Source organism: Typopeltis vanoorti, chromosome 24, assembly GCF_054136105.1.
Source record: "Typopeltis vanoorti isolate ZY-2024b chromosome 24, IOZ_Tvanoo_1.0, whole genome shotgun sequence".
NCBI lineage: Eukaryota > Metazoa > Arthropoda > Arachnida > Uropygi > Thelyphonidae > Typopeltis > Typopeltis vanoorti.
The window spans coordinates 46,651,576-46,667,880 of NC_143572.1; the positions used below are offsets into that span (position 1 = coordinate 46,651,576).

The following is a 16,305-nucleotide window of genomic DNA, read 5'->3' on the forward strand; positions in this document are numbered from 1 at the left end:
TTGTTACACTGCGTTGGAAGTCTAAGCATGTTTGCAGCTTCCTTAAATTTCCGTATGTAACAATTTTTTTCAATGTTAGACATGTTTGTTTTTTGCCAGAGTACATTATGGCCAGTGGAAGTTGTATGGTATGCTAGGCCTGATTTGTGCTGTGCTCTCTTCTTTTTTGTACGTCTTTTTGGTGTTCGTTCATGCAAATTTCCCCTGATCTTCCCGTCTATCCTACATAACAGATGCCACAGGAACAATGAATTTTATATATACTTGGTTTTTTTAAAGGATGGTGTGGAGGTTTTGGGGAATGTTGAAATTTTGAAATTTTTTCCAGCGGTAGAAAAGCCACTTTGATGTTATGGTTGTTTAGTAATTTGGCCATTTTGTCTGCAACATTCTTGATGTATGGAAGCGTGATTGCGTTCTTGAAATCTTGCTTTTGTGAGATGCTTGTAGGAGATGTGTTGAGGATTCTTTTTATTGTCTTAGCTTCATAATGATTTTTTTGAGGATCTGTGTTAAATATTGAAATTCTCTGTTTTTCTGTGCTGGAAATATAAGCTCTGTCCCTGAAGGTTTTAATTAAACTTATTTTTTGCAAGTGATGGTGGTGTGAGGCCGCATTAAGAAATCTTCCTGTGTTGGTGGGTTTTCTATAGATGGAGAAGGATAATTTATTATCTTTTTCATTCACTTCTATTAGGATATCAAAAAAGGGAAGTTTTTTATGTTCTTGTTCTAAAGTAAATTTTATGTTGTTGTTGTTGTGTATATTATTCAGATAATCTTTGTAAGCTGTTAGTTCCTCTGTTTTTCCTGGCCATATGATGAAAATATCGTCTACATAGCGTAACCAAATTTTTGTTTTTTTATGATAATTGTTTAAAGCATAATTTTTAAAATGTTCCATATATAGGTTTGCTGAAGCTGGGGAGAGGGGGGACCCTATAGCCAGTCCTTCTTTTTGTTCCCAAAATTTATTTTGATACATGGAAAAAAGTATTTTTTATGCAGTGTTTATAAAGTTCTATGACGTCTGGAGGAAAGAGGTCCTCAAGGAGATTCACTGTTTCATCCCTAGGAACATTTGTAAACAGGTTGTTACATCCAAACTTGCTAAGATGTCTGATGGTTCTATGCATATATCCTTTACCTTCTCAATAAAATGTGCACTTTTCTTAATGAAAGATGTTGTTTTTCCTATGTGTGGTAAAATCATGTTGATGAGATGATTTGCCAGATTCGAGGTCGGAGAGGCGCTTCCATCCACTATCGGTCTTAAAGGAATACCTATCTTGGGTATTTTTGGAACACCATATATTCTTGGAACTAATGGGTGTTTTGATTGTAGAGTTCTTTTTAGTTCTTCAGCCTAATTGGGTATCTTTTTTATTAGATCATTGATTTTATTGTGAGCTCGCCGGGTGGGATCTCTGTCTAAAGGTGTATAGGTATTAGTATCTTCAAGAAGAGTTTTCATTTTTTTGTTATAATCCTCTGAGTTCAAAACTACCGTTGCATTCCCTTTAACCACCTTAATTATAATGATATTTTTGTCTGATTTTAGTTCTTTGAGGGCTGTGTATTCAGTATAAGGTAGGTTCCTTGGTGGTAATTTGCTTTGTAATAGCAGTGCTGTATTCTGTATATGGATGAGATCTGATGTATCACCAGGCAAATTTCGTATTCCTTTCTCTATTTGAGCTATGATGTCAATTTTTGGTAAGTAGCTTGGTGTTAAAGCGAAGTTGAAACCTTTCAGAAGTAGATTTTTTTTCGGTTCTTGATGGGGACTTTGTTTAACCAGGCGACACTCCAGCCTTCATGAAATTTTGTAATGTTATACCATCATTTTACATTGTGGTTTAAGCCAATAAGAATAAAATATGGTTGGCTGAATCCCAAATTGCCAGCCCATCATGTTCTTTCAGTATCCAGGTAGATGCCTAACAGGATGCACCACAAGAAGGATTGGACATTAGGTCAGAAGCCCTGATCGGTTCTCTGCATTCCTTTACATTGTGATGGTTTTCCTTTTTCACATTCCTTTACATTGTGCTTAAGGATGCAGCTTTGATTCTTAAGCATCCCATTTACATTTCATTATGAACAATTTAAAAAAAGAAAACACAAAGTGAGTTGTTGTGAGTGTGTTGTGACATATTTAAACCCACTAAGTAGACCTATACCTTGTGCAAGTAAAATATTTTTGTGGCTTTTAGATTAAGTTGTATTTCTGGAGTCCTGGTAATGTGATCTGTATGGATGAATAACAGTGGAGATAATGCTTGCATTTGTCTCTACCTCCCTCAGTTCTAATACTGATTTACAATTCAAATATAGACGGTATTGCTTGATTATTTTCTGTTAAACTGAAAATGATTTCGGCAATCCCTGTAGCAAAACAATATGCCTGTTTGGCCTGGCATATTTTTTCTTCAAATATGATTTCATAAATCTTGCCTGGAATGCTCAATATAGGAAGTCAGTTTTATTTCTCTTTTGTATAGATGGGTACTGTGAGAGATCTCATTCAAATCATCCGGAGTTTGATCATATAGACCTTCACGTAGGCTTTTAAGGAATGTGGAGAACTGATCAGAACTTTTGACCTAATGTCCAAATCTCACCTTCTCGTGGTGCACCCTGTTAGATATCTACCTGGATACTGAACGAATGCAATGGGCTGGCAATCTGGCATTTAGCCAACCAAATTGGCTTAAACTACAATGCAGAATGATGCTACAACATGACAAAATTTCATGCTGGCTGGGGCATCACCTGGTTAAACAAGGCTCCCCTTTGTTTTCATTGGGGAACCAGGGCAAACAGCACAAAGTCATCTACTGGAACTAATCCCGGAACACATCCCACCTCAACATCAGCAGACTTCAAGATTGGTACTAACAGTGTGAGAAGCATCCATGGAAATAAAATGGGACCACCAGAAGAACTGAATAAATACCAGTTTGATGTAATAGTCATGACCGAAACAAAGAAGATAAATCCATGTGAGATCTTTCTGAGTAACAAATACAAAATGTTATATTCAGGCAATATCAATCAGGGAGAAGGAGTAGCTATAGTATTCAAAACTAAATAAGAAGATAATCCTCTTGAATTGCAGGCAGTATCAAGTAGTGATGTGGGCAAATATCATGATGGGGAACTGGATGAGACTTATTTGGTCTGTAGTTCCACAGAAGATTCTACTAAGGAAGAAATGGAGGAATTTTTTGGAACATTAGAGAAGGTAACTGACACAGTTAAAAAGAAAAGTTGGTCCTTTTTGGAGATCTAAAAAGCAGAGTAGGAAATAATTACAATGGTGGCAGAAGTTCAGGAAAATGTTGAAGACGTGAGTAAAGAAATGGCTCACTTTCATTTTCGTAGGATAAAGTGCTGCACAAACATCAAGAGCTTAGTCGAACTGAGAACAGAAAAAAGTAAGAGGTGTAAAGCCAAAAAGAAAATTGTAAGAATAAATGAGAGAAAGAGCATAAGCAGATAATTTTTTTTTATGTAATTCAGTGATAAGGGGAGTACTTCACAAAGCACTACCAATTCTTGTTTCCCTGATGCACAAATTAATATTAGTAATGCTGTTAGAATGCAGAAAGGGAAGGTGAAAGAATTAGTTTTGCCTGGAACCAATCACTTGAGAGGTGAGAAATATTGTTTGAGGCAAGATGTGAAAGAGTTATTGGAAGAAGCAAAAAAAAAAAGTGAGAAGTTGAAACCCATCTCCTAGGAGATGGGTTTTACATAATGGGAAATACCAAGAATAGTGATCAGAACTTTCCCCACTTTTGCAACGAATTGCCCTAGTGTTGGACTATGTGCTTTGGCTTACGCTAGTATTCGCCGATACTTTTATAGTGAGAAGTTGAAGTTTATAAGTTTTCTGCCATGCTATGATAGAGGCAAACTGAAAAAGAAGGCGATGATAGCTAATGAATCAATACAGAGGTTTTGCAGAAGAAGGATGTGGAGTTTGTGGACCTATGGCATCAGTTTGATGGACAGAATGATTTGCACAATGCTGGTGGACTGCACTTAAATGGATTCAGAGTTAGGTGTCTAGAGAGAGAGAGAGAGCTTTGTTCACTGAGAGTGTGGGCATGCAAAATCAGGAAAACCAAAACTAACTAGAACAGATACAGATGAGTGTGTGAAGGCACCCGTGAAGCAAATGTAGAGTGATCAACAAGTGCAGAATATAGCCTCTCAAGCAAGAATATTGAATAGGGTAGTCATTTCAGGAAGTAAATGTGATTGGGGGCCTATAAGAATGCTGCAGTTTTTATATACTAATGCCAAAAGTAACATGAAGGGGAAGTTTTTGGCATTGGTTAGTGCAACATTGCCAAATGTTGTAGGCATTAGTGAGACTTGGCTAGCAATTACAAAAGATCTACTACTTGTATGTGTACACACATATTAAATCATCTGCATAATTATTCAGGTAAAGCTAGTCCACTGAAATTTCTTCTGTAATATATTAGTTTGAAGAAGCTGCATACTTTTATTCCTCTTAATCTGAAAATTTATTTTTTGATTAAATATGTAATTCAAATGTTCATATTATTAAAATTTATTTCTAGAAATTTTTTTTATTCTATTTATATGAAACTTTTATTTAGGGTGCAAAGATAAAGATACAGGAAAAGTTTTGAAAGATTTAATTCAGACTGATTACTTTCGCTGCACTGTAATTGATGATATAAAGACAATAGAAGTTTGTGGAGCCTTAAAAGTAAGCACTGCCATTTAATTGAAGACTATTTTTATTTACATTAGTATTTCAGATGTTAGGCATTAGCACTGAATCTTTTGAAATGCATTTTTAATAGTTTATTTTTTCTTTTTTTTGTCTAGGTCAGTTATAGATTGCTCTGCTCTGTTTTTTTGAGTAGGTTATTGAAATCTTTCTTAATCTAAAATATCCTACATGAGTTTTTATTTTTTTAATAGATTGTAGAGATATGTTAAAAATGAGTATTCCTGGGACAGGGATACTGTCCCAGGAATTATCGTGACACTTCCAAAGAGGGCAAGGAGACCAATTTGAAGGAAAATTGTTGATAAGAGATTAATAATAATGTAAACTTAATCATGTAGTGCTGTCAGAGTAACCTGAACACCCCTTGGGAGTACATGAGGGAATTGGTGATGATAAGTGTAAGAGTGACAATGGTATATAACTGTGTTAATGACAGGAATGGGCTTTGTCATGGAAATGTTGACGAGGCAAGAACAATTTCGGATTTGTCTTCACCCGGTTCGGACCCATCATATGTGTGCAAAGATGTCTGCATGTGTAAGGCATTAGAGAAGAATAGAGATCTGCAAGTTGTCCAACTCTTGTCAAACAAGAGTATACAAAAGATAGATTATTATGTCTGTACACGAATGCTAGGAGTATCAGAAACAAAGGGGTAGAGTTTGTTGCCTTAGTCAATATGCTGCGACCTCAGATTGTAGGAATTAGTGAGACCTGGCTATCAGAATCAGACCTACTAACTGGTATCGAGTGTCATGAGTACAGTATTTTTAGGAAGGATAGAGTGGATAGGAAAGGAGGGGGTGTGCTGCTAATGATATTGGATGACTTAAATCCAGTTAGAGTTGAGACCTATGAATGTAGTAATACTACTAACAATATTTCATGTGGCAGTGAGTTTGAAGCTATCTGATGTGAGGTGGAATCTAACAAGACAAATTACATAGTGGGGTGTTGTTACAGACCCGGGGATCAGTTGCTGGTGATGAAGAAATGCATTACCAAATAGAAAAGGTGAGCGCGAAAAGTGTAATCATAATGGGAGACTTTAATTATCCAAATATCGATTAGGTAGAAGTAGAATTTCATGAGAAGAATGAAATGCATTTATTGAGCTGTTGTGGGACAACTTCTTCAAGCAGCATGTGACAGAAGGAACTAGAGGTCAAAGAGTGTTAGATTTGATTATAGTGTCAGAGGGTGTTTCAGTTAAAGATGTAACTATTCTGCCTCCAGTTGGTGATGGTGATCATGCAGTGCTCACTTGGGAAGTGACTAAGTTTATGAATGTTCCATTCAGAAAAGGTTACATGCTGAACTACAAAGCAGGAAATTAACCAACTGAGGAGTATACTGAGTTCAGCGGAATGTCATCGGTTGCTGGATGGAAAGAATATCGACAGTGCATGGGAAGCATTTAAACAATACTTAAATGATGTGATATCAGAATGTGTCCTGAGAGTTTGAAGAATAAATAGAGTAGGAGTCAAATGGATGTGTAATCTTATTAAGCAAGAGATTTGTAAGAAAAGGACGATGGAAGGAATACAATTTGCATAATGATGACGTCTCCGTTATGAACATTATAAGCAGCAGGCTAGAATAGTCACAACTGTTGTATGAAAAGCAAAGTCAGATTATGAAAAGAAACTGGCTCTGCATGCTAAAGACAACCCACAAGAAATCTATCGATATGCTGCAAGTAAAAGAAAGAATGAATATGAAAGAAAAACTTTCTAAATTCAGATGGCATGAGGGTTACAGATGCAGAAGAAGTTGTTCAGTTAATGAGTGCCCATATCATTAAAAGCTATCAACCTGGTGAATGCAACATTGAGCTCACTGTTACCTCTTCACTAGGAAGAAACAGGTGTGTGAGGCCGAGGTATTAGAGCTATTGCACAAACTGAATAAGAATTCAGCAATAGGGACTGATGGAATATCAGCACTTGTGCTAAAAGAGTGTTCAGCTGAACTGGCCATTCCTTTGACCAGGATATTTAATATGAGTATCAGAACAGGGAAGATTCCACAGGAATGTATGGCAATTCCATTGCACAAGGGTGGTGCAAAGACTGATGTATCCAACTGTTGACCAATTAGTATCTCAGGAGTGGTGGTGAATATTTTGGAAAAATTGGTTAGGGCCTGCATTCAGAAATGGGTTGACAGTAAATCTCTACTTTGCAATGAGCAACATGGGTTTATTAAGGGAAGTTCATATTTTAGCAACTTGCTCACATTCTATAACAATGTTACCATCGAACTAGACAAGGGGGAATGGATACACCATGATACTTTTCGATTTCTCCAGCATGTGCAGACTGCTGGAGAAAATGGGTTTGGGTTATACAATATTAGTATGGATAAGAGGATGGCTGACTGACAAATATCAAAAAGTGGTATACGGGGTATCAGAGTCTGCAAGGTTTAAGATAACAAGTGGTGTACCACAAGGATCAGTGCTTGGTCCACTGTTATTCAGTCTGTACATTAATGATATTGGGAAGGATTTGACAAGTGACATACAGTTATTTGCTGATGATGCAAAGATAGGTAGGATAATCAGGAATGCTGCTGATATGCAGTCTTTGCAGAATGATTTGAATAGGCTGGAATTGTGGGCATAGAAAAATGGGTGTCAGTTCAATGTTAATAAATATAAAGTCATTCACTTCGGCATGATTAGATATTCAATGTCGTATTATATTGGTGGGATTAGGCTAGGGATCTTGGAGTGTTAATACATAAGAAGTTGAAGTTTAGGGGCCATGTGGCAAAGATTGCAAATACAACTCAAAAGATAATTGCAGTGCTGAAACAAACGTTCACATGTAAAAATAAGGATGTTATTTTGCTTCTTTATAAGGCCTTGATAAGCCTCACCACCTGGACTTGTGCACAGGTCTGGTCTCCCGGTTTCCATTGTGATTCTGATATACTGGCGAGAGTACAAAGGAGAATGTTAAATGTGATATCAGGATTGTGGAATACTGATTATGAAGACAGATTGAGAATTTGTAGGCTGCAGACACTAGCAAACAGGAGAAAGAGGGAGTGATATGATTGAGACTTACAAACTTCTGAAAGAGTCATACAGGATTTAAATTGATGGAATTTTTTAGTTTATGGAGGATTGGGAAAGAATGAGAGGGCATCCTTAGAAGCTGAAAATGAAGGCTGCCAAGGAGGGTGTGAGGGCTAGATTTTTCTTTCAGAGGGTGGTGCATGATTGGAATGAATTGCCATTGGATGTTGAGTGCAAGCAGTGTGAATGAATTCAAGAATAAGTATGATAGCTGGTATGTGTAGTATGTGGTCTCCCTCGCTGAGTCTTTGACTCCCTGGAGGGCTCTCTTAATAATAATGACTTCCAAGGAGTTTGAAGATTCATTGTGAGATGGATGCTCCACTATTTAATCCTTCAATTACACACATCATCACAATTATTTTTTGTCTGCATGTGTTCTTTTGGCCAATTTTTATGTGTGTGTGTGGGGGGGGGAGAAAGCCCTCTTACCTCTGTAAGAGATCAGCTAACTCATCTTCAATTGAATACACCTATATAAAGATTCCTCTCATTCACTATTAGAATCTAACTCAGGGCTTTTCTAATAGAAGGATGCAATGACTCATCGTTCTTCTAATTGTACTACTGAGGTAAGGTTGATTAGTCAATTTTAAACTTCTGTAAAACAAGAAAATTAAGTTAGATTGTATCTAGATTGGCTGCCAAAATTGAATCTTATTTCGAACAATTGCTAATAGTTATTTTATATGCAAATCAGTTTCAAAGCAGAATTGTGGATTACCAAAGAACCACTCAGATATCTTAAGAGCACATAAAAAATTAAAGAATTAATGAAATTGGATCCTTTAGTCTTTGGAATGGACTAGTACTAGAAATAAAATATATTTTGGTATTTTTGCTCATTCAGGTGATATGAAAATTTTTCATTTACTATTAATTTGTATATCTAGAACATGTTCATAAGTTGATATTCAAAATATTGTGGAATGGACTTCAGAATGCAAGATTTTTTTTTTACCTTTTTACCAAGGGAGATTAGCTGTTGAAGGCTGCATGAAGTGCAGTCAATTGTATCATGGCCATAACAAAAGATGAAGTGGGGATAATGCAAAAATTTCGACATGAAAACTGATTTGAAAATTTACTCTGCCTTAATCATGATATTCATTTAACAGCTGTTGATACTTTTTTTATTTAAAAAAATAATAATAATATATTTAAAAAATTATTTTCATGCAGGAAATTGTTTAGTCCCAGGACTTTCGGAAAAAAAGGACTCAAGTTCCTGGAGCAGAAAATCAGAAACCATAGTGCATTAATCTTGAAAAGAAGTTTCTATCAAAGCTTTGCTACTTTATAGAAATTCCCCTTCTCTTCTACCATCATTGCCCTTTGCTTCTTGCTAAAATCTGTGTGCATCGGCATTAATGTCATTGTTTAATTTTGCGATTGCCTTCCTGTATTTCTTTCAGAATTCTATTAAGAGGTTTCATTTTTTCAGGGTTTTAACAGTATAAAGAAAATGGTACCTTGAAATCAGACTTGTTACAGTTATTTTTTTAATTGCTAATAAGGTTGTTGGCAGGTGCTTAAGGGTCAAAGCTATATAACTGAGAGGAGACCTCCACATAGCCTTTAAAGGAATGCAGAGAACCAATCAGGACTTCTGACCTAATGTCCAATCCTCACCTTCTCGTGGCGCACCCAGTTAGGTATCTACCTGGATACTGAACAAATGAGGATGGGCTGGCAATTTGGGATTTAGCCGACCAAATTCTATCCTTATTGACTTAAACCAAAATAAAAAAAATTATGGTACATAATTTTTTTTATTTTGGTTTAAGTCAATTTTTATTATTTTGGATAAGTAGATCGACAAAATAGGGGGTGACCAAAACAAAAAAAGGCAAAAACTGGTGAGATCTTTCTGAGCAATCTATACAAAATGTTATATTCAAACAATGACAATCAAGAAAAAGAAGGAGTAGCCATAGTAATCAACACTAAATACGAGGTTAATCTTCTTGAATGCCAGGCATTCTCAAAGAGTGATGTGGGCAAATATGAGAAAGGGGACCTGGACAATGAGACTTATTTGTGACTATGTTCCCACAGAAGGTTCTACTAAGGTAGAAGTGAAGGAATTTTTGAGGCTTTAGAGAAACCAACTGACATAATGAAAGAGGAAAAGTTGGGGATCTAAATAGCAGAGTAGGAAATGAATGTCAGACATACAAAAATATTTTGGGAAAATTTGGAGAAAAGTGACGAGCTAATAATAATCACAAATACCTGTTGGATTTGTGCTTAGGACATGGACTGGTTATCACTAACACAATGTTCCGACATAAAAATGTGCACAAATTCACATGACGAGAAGAGGCAAGGAATAAGAAAGGTCTCATTGATTATGTTATTGTTGATAGTGATGTTTTCTCCCTGGTTCAGGACACCAGAGTGTAGAGGATTTGAAATTGGAAGATCACTATTTAGTCTTGAGCAGGATAAAATTGAATTTCATACTGAAAAGAATGACATGTAAGAAAGTTTTAAAGTGAATAACAGTTGAGCAGTTCTCAGATGTGAACTCTAGACTAAAATACATAAACATTATTCAAGAAAAAATGAAAGAGTTTGAAAATAGGAACCAAACCTTGGAGATTCAGTGGCAAGTCCTGAAGAAAACATTGATTGATTCAGCTAAAGAGGCATGTGGTGAGGTTGTCTGTGTGGTAGTGTAACGATAGCTGTAAACTAGAAACTGTAAGGATAGAAAAATCAGAACTCCATGGTGGACACAGGAAGTTAAAGAGGCAGTGAAAGAAAAGAAGAAAGCATATCAAAAGTTCTTGGCAAATAAGTCAGCTTATGCTCTTAGAGAATACAGAGACAAATGTAAGAAAGCTGAACACTGTGTAAAACTAGCTAAACAAAAGTCATGGGAAGACTTTGGTAAGAACATAGAAAATAAATATCAAGAAGGTGGTAAGATATTTGGAGGTTGTTGAAGAAGCTTAGAAATGGAGGAAAGAGTGCTGTAAAAGGAATTAGAGATGACAAGGGTGATATGAAAACTGGAGAAAAAGATATCCTTGAAGTATAGAGTAATTACTTTGAATAGCTGCTAAATGAACTGGCACTGATAAGCACAGTGATAAAAAAAAAAAAAAAAAAAAAACATCAGGAATACATATCCATACTTGAAGTAGAAAAAGCTATCAAAAGCCTGAAATGTGGAAAAGGCAGCAGTAGATGATATTCGACCAGATATCTCAATTATGGAAGTATAAAAGTCTTACAGTGGCTGCACTGCATAGTTCAGAAAGCCTGGACAGAGTATGATGAATTCCAGATTATTGGAGTAGAGCTCTCATAGTATCCATATATAAAAAGGGAAATAAAACTGAATGTCAGAATTACAGAGGTATTTTTCTGAGTGTTCCTGGTAAGATCTATGCAGGTATACTTGAGAAGGATTGTGGAAGAGAAGCTTGGTGGAGAACAAGCTGGATTCATGCCAAATAGAGGCTGTTAGGATCAGACTTTCACTTTACAACAAATAGTTGATTAATAATGGGAATATAACAAAGATCTGTATTTAAGTTTTGTCGATCTGGAAAAGGCATATGACAAGGTGCCAAGAGAGAAGCTATTCAAAACGCTACAGTTATATGTTGTCAGTGGGGCATCATATCAAGCAATACTTTGTCTTTGAGTTGTAAATCAACAGTTAGAACTGAAGGAAGTACAGGAAGGTGGTTTAATGTTAAATCTGGTGTCAGACAGGGATGTACATTATCTATATGGATCACATTATGAAGGAAAATGGTATTAAACCTGATATCAAAATTGGAGATGTTAATATCAGCTGTTTTCTTTATGCAGATGATGTTATACCTCTAAATAAATCCACCATGTCTGCAAGATTCCCTGACTTAATTGAATAGCTGTTGTAATAGATATGGTATGAAGGTCAGCATTAAGAAGACAAAGACAATGAAAATAGATAGAAACACTGAAAATATCAACTGCATTATGAATGGAGAACCTATAGAACAAGTAAAACATTTCAGCTACTTAGGCATGATTTTTAGTGAAGATGGGTAACTTAAATATGGAAATAGACAACAGAATCAACAAAGCTGGTATGGTAGGAAGTCAATTGAATAAATTTATATGGAATAAGAGAGAAATTAGCTGTATACAAAACAGTATTCAAGCCAACTTTAACTTATGGATCTGAGAGCTGGGTCAGAAGTAAAACACTTGACTAAAGACTAGAGACCACAGATATGAGTTCTGAGAAAGATTAAGGGCATGAACAGATGGCATCATTGGCAATATCATATTAAAAACGAGGATATTAGGAAAGAACTTTACATTGTCAGCATGCAGTAATGTGTTAGCAGAGCTAATCTCAGATGGTATGGTCACTTAAACAGAATGGGAGAGGAAAGATTAGCAAAACAAGCGTTCTCTGCCAGGTTGGCAGGAAAAAGACCCAGAGGAAGACCAAGACATAGATGGATTGATACGTTAAAAAGTGACTTAGAATATAGAAATATAAAGTTTGATAATGTTGGAGTCTTGACAGGTAACAGACTGATTTGGAGGAAAATTGTAGATAGGAAGTTTGTAATGATGTTCTTTTTCATGTAGTACTATCATATCCTGTACACCCTTGAGGGCATATATATCAGGGTATATAATTCCTGATATATACCTAGAGGGAATATATCAGGAATTTGATGCTGATGGTTGTTGATGAATTTTACTGATAGTACAATAGTTGTACCATTATTTTTTTAAGAGTCCTCCAAAACTTTTAGCTCATTTAAGATGTTATCAGTGAAACAAATCTTTGTTAACATGAAATAAGTGTTTTGAGATCTCATCGTTTTGAGAGGGATGTTGACTTGCTTGGGTATATATTTTGCTTTTGTGTAGTTTTTCTGATTATACACATTCACATTAAATACCCCACAATGAATTATTGACAAGGAAATTTATGCCAATATGATCTGAAAAGGAAAATGTTTAGGAATTACTTTTCTTGTGATAAATTGTATTCATAGGATGATATTGAAATGAATTAAAGTACCTAGTGAGCATATGCAGTGAGGCTAGGTAGCACAAATTTCTACTTATGAGTTAATATATAATTTTAATTTTCTTATAAAAAATAAGTCTTTCAAGGAGAAGAAGAAAGATTGGAAATCCACTGCCATTGGTTTTGTATACAAATTCCTTTGTCAAAAAAAAAAAAAGTGACTTGACTGTACTGATATGTAGTCAGATAAATTAGTTATAACTTGTAGAAAATTCTTCAGAAGTCTTGGCTCATGAGCTTTATCAACTCTAGAACTTGCATAGTCAAAAGAATAGGCAGGTTTTAGAGGTAATGGTCCATATTTGAGTTGTATAACAGATTATTGAATCATGTAAAATGAATACCAACTCCCATTATTTCTTGGTTTTATTGATTATGAGAAAGCCTTTGCTTCAGTAAAAACCTGTGCAGTACCTAAGGTCCTACTAAATCAACAAATGGAGCATTCATTTTATATCTGTCAGTAAATCAGCCTGCATCATTGCGACAGCAATTTGTTTTTAATGGAAACATTTTCAGTGTGGAAATTCAGAGAGGCATAAGACAAGGTGACACAATATCCCCAAAACTATTCACAGCATTTTAGAAGTAATATTCAAACTTCTTGATTGGGAAGAAAGAAAGTTTGAAGACAAATGGGAGATATTTAAGCCATTTACACTTCGCAGATGAGAGTTATGTTTATTCTGAGTCCATGTGAATTTCAAATTGCTATCAAGACATATTGTATGAAGATAAATATAAAGAAGAAAACCCAAGTTATGTTCAATCATTATGAATAATTATGGAGATACTGTCATGTTTAATTAAAATTAAAATAAAATTTGATTCTTTGATCTTTATATCAAGGTCATCTTCAGGAAAGTGCACTGAGAATAACTTTTGGTCAGCTGTTGACCATATCCTGACCTCTGCTGGAAAAAAAAAGTAATAAAATAAAACATAATTATCTTAGTAAAACTACATTAGCAGTTTTGATTTCTTTTAGTCCTGTTACCTTTAAATTTCTGTTTGCTATCTGAGAGTTAGTGTGTTGTTATCCAGTTAAATTTTTTTTCTTCTGGCATTCACTATGTGGTTTATTCTTCTTTATCAGATGTTATGTGGGTTATAGATGAGCCATCAACATTATTGGACTTTCAAACATTTTTGTTCACATTTGGTTGGTTGATAAGTAGTTCACATTTCCTTGAATGTGTGTTCACACCATGTTTTGGCTCTAATGTAAGGACTTGGGTGCCTTTCCACTCAGTCTGGTGACATGTTTCAAGTGTATAGTCAGAAAGACCTGCTTTTCCCATGACAAAGGTACCTAATATGTTGTTTGTTCTTATTGTTTTGGGATTGTATAGTCTGTTTCACCTACATAGGGTAGGTTACAGATGCAACAGATCTGATATAAACCTGGGTGGGCAATGGAAAGAAGGGAATCTTTAGAAGTACTTAGTATAGTTTTTATTTTTATTGTTGGTTTTAATATTGTATTTTTGTAGTGTATTGTCTATTCTTTCAGGTAATCTTCGTGTATATAAGGGATGGCCTTACTGTAATCTTTTTTTATTTGTATTTTTGTGGAAGATTCACTGGATTGCTTTCTTGTTGTTGCTATTTATTATAAATGTTTTTCTTATAATAAATTAAAGTTCTTCAACACAGTTTGTCTCTATAATTATTCATAATGATTGCTGATTGCTGTGTAACCTGAAAGTAAGAAAAGTTGTATTCAGTATCTGTGTGCAATTAGAAATAAATGATAATGAAATTGAACAAGTGAATCATTATACATATTTAGGACAATGAATATTATTAGATCAATATTATATATTATTACCATGGAAGAAGTCAAGATGAATAATGCTTAGATGTTTCAAAGCATTTGGAAAAGTTCAGTCAATATTCTTAAAGCCAATTACTGCTATTCCTAAAAAAGGAAAGCTTTTAACCAGTGTAGGATGCAAAACAGACATTAAATGCAAAGGAAACTTGGTTTTTTAAGAACAACATAATTTAGTATGGAAAAATGTATGCTTGGGATCACAAAAGGAACCAAAGACAAGACTCTCAGTGGGAAAAAGAAGTACTGGGTTGGATTCCACAGGAAGAAAAATTACCACAAACCTGATCAGAATCATGGTGGATTGATGAAATCAGATTTGCAGGAGTGTCATGGTAAAAGAAAGCAATTGACTAACATTCTTGGAAAGGTCTTCATCCACCAGTGGATCGATATTGATGGTGATATGTAAATAATGATGAATACCAAAATCAATCATAAAATTGCCATCTACAGTCTCTCATTTTTCTTAGTTCATATGCCATTAACATGAGGGAACTGTAATCTAGGAAGCTGTTTATTTTTCCAGCCACTGGCAAGTTCACTGCATATTTATTATATCTGTAGAATGAGCTAAAAATTTCTGAAGGAGCTTTATATAGAAGGTTTGAACCTCCTTCTTTTATTGTACTGTTGTCTTTTATTTTGTAGAAATGATGAAATAAGTTTTCTTTTAAGATGTTGATGAGACATTCAGCTAATTTATAAGAGATTATCTATAGCACTGTTACAGATGCAGGGGAAAATTAATTTTCTTCTGCACTTACAGGAGCCCTTGTTATAGGTGAATATCAGGTATTCAAATTATGAGATATCAGAGAGGTGGCTGTTTAATATTAATCAATGTTGGGGTAATTTGTTAAAGAAATCAAGAGTTAAATTTTTCTCAACAGTATTAAAAATGAATATTTTAGGATATATATCTATCTTAATATTTATAGTTCATCTGAGAATAATGTTCCTTTAGGGATATTTTTTTATCATATGTGCTAGTCATTATATCTATCATTAGAATTTTTCTAAACATTCATTATTGTTCCTAAGTACATTTTATTTTGATACCAATGACTTGATTATAGAGAATGAATGTATCATAGTTTCATGACACATTTTGCAAAATGTGTATCACTTATAACAGGGGTGTTCAACCCATCGAACGTGGAGCGATTTTTGGTCGATCTCTTGTGTATTCCTCCTTACTTACAAATTTAATTAAAACTGTAAACATAATATTTTATTTATCATTATTTTGTATTATTTTTAATTTGCTTTAAGTGTATTTTATTTATTTTTCATTAAAATTGTCAAATCAGTAATTTTCTTATAAGTCTGGGTAAATGAATTAATTTGGATCAGTGGAAGTCAAACAGCAAGCCGAGTGAATATGATTATAAGCAAAGTGTAAAAACTCGATTGTAGCTTAAATATTAAATATTCCAAAGCACATTACATAGATTTTTTACTTAGGTTAAGTCCCATGTGAATATTGTAAAAAAATAAACTTTGTCTCGGTATAGTTTGTATTAGATGTTTTTGTAAATAACTCTTTTGAA

The 16,305-nt window shown here is 34.6% G+C and overlaps 1 protein-coding gene across 1 annotated transcript in view; it reads left to right on the forward strand.

Moving 5' to 3' along the window:
- The window catches only part of Gpdh1 (Glycerol-3-phosphate dehydrogenase 1), a 98,999-nt gene that overhangs the window by 41,817 nt on the left and 40,877 nt on the right, over positions 1 to 16,305 (forward strand). The window contains exon 6 of the mRNA XM_090414081.1: positions 4,638 to 4,750. Coding sequence (XP_090270207.1) covers positions 4,638 to 4,750 — 113 coding nt within the window. The remainder of the gene's footprint in view (positions 1 to 4,637; positions 4,751 to 16,305) is intronic.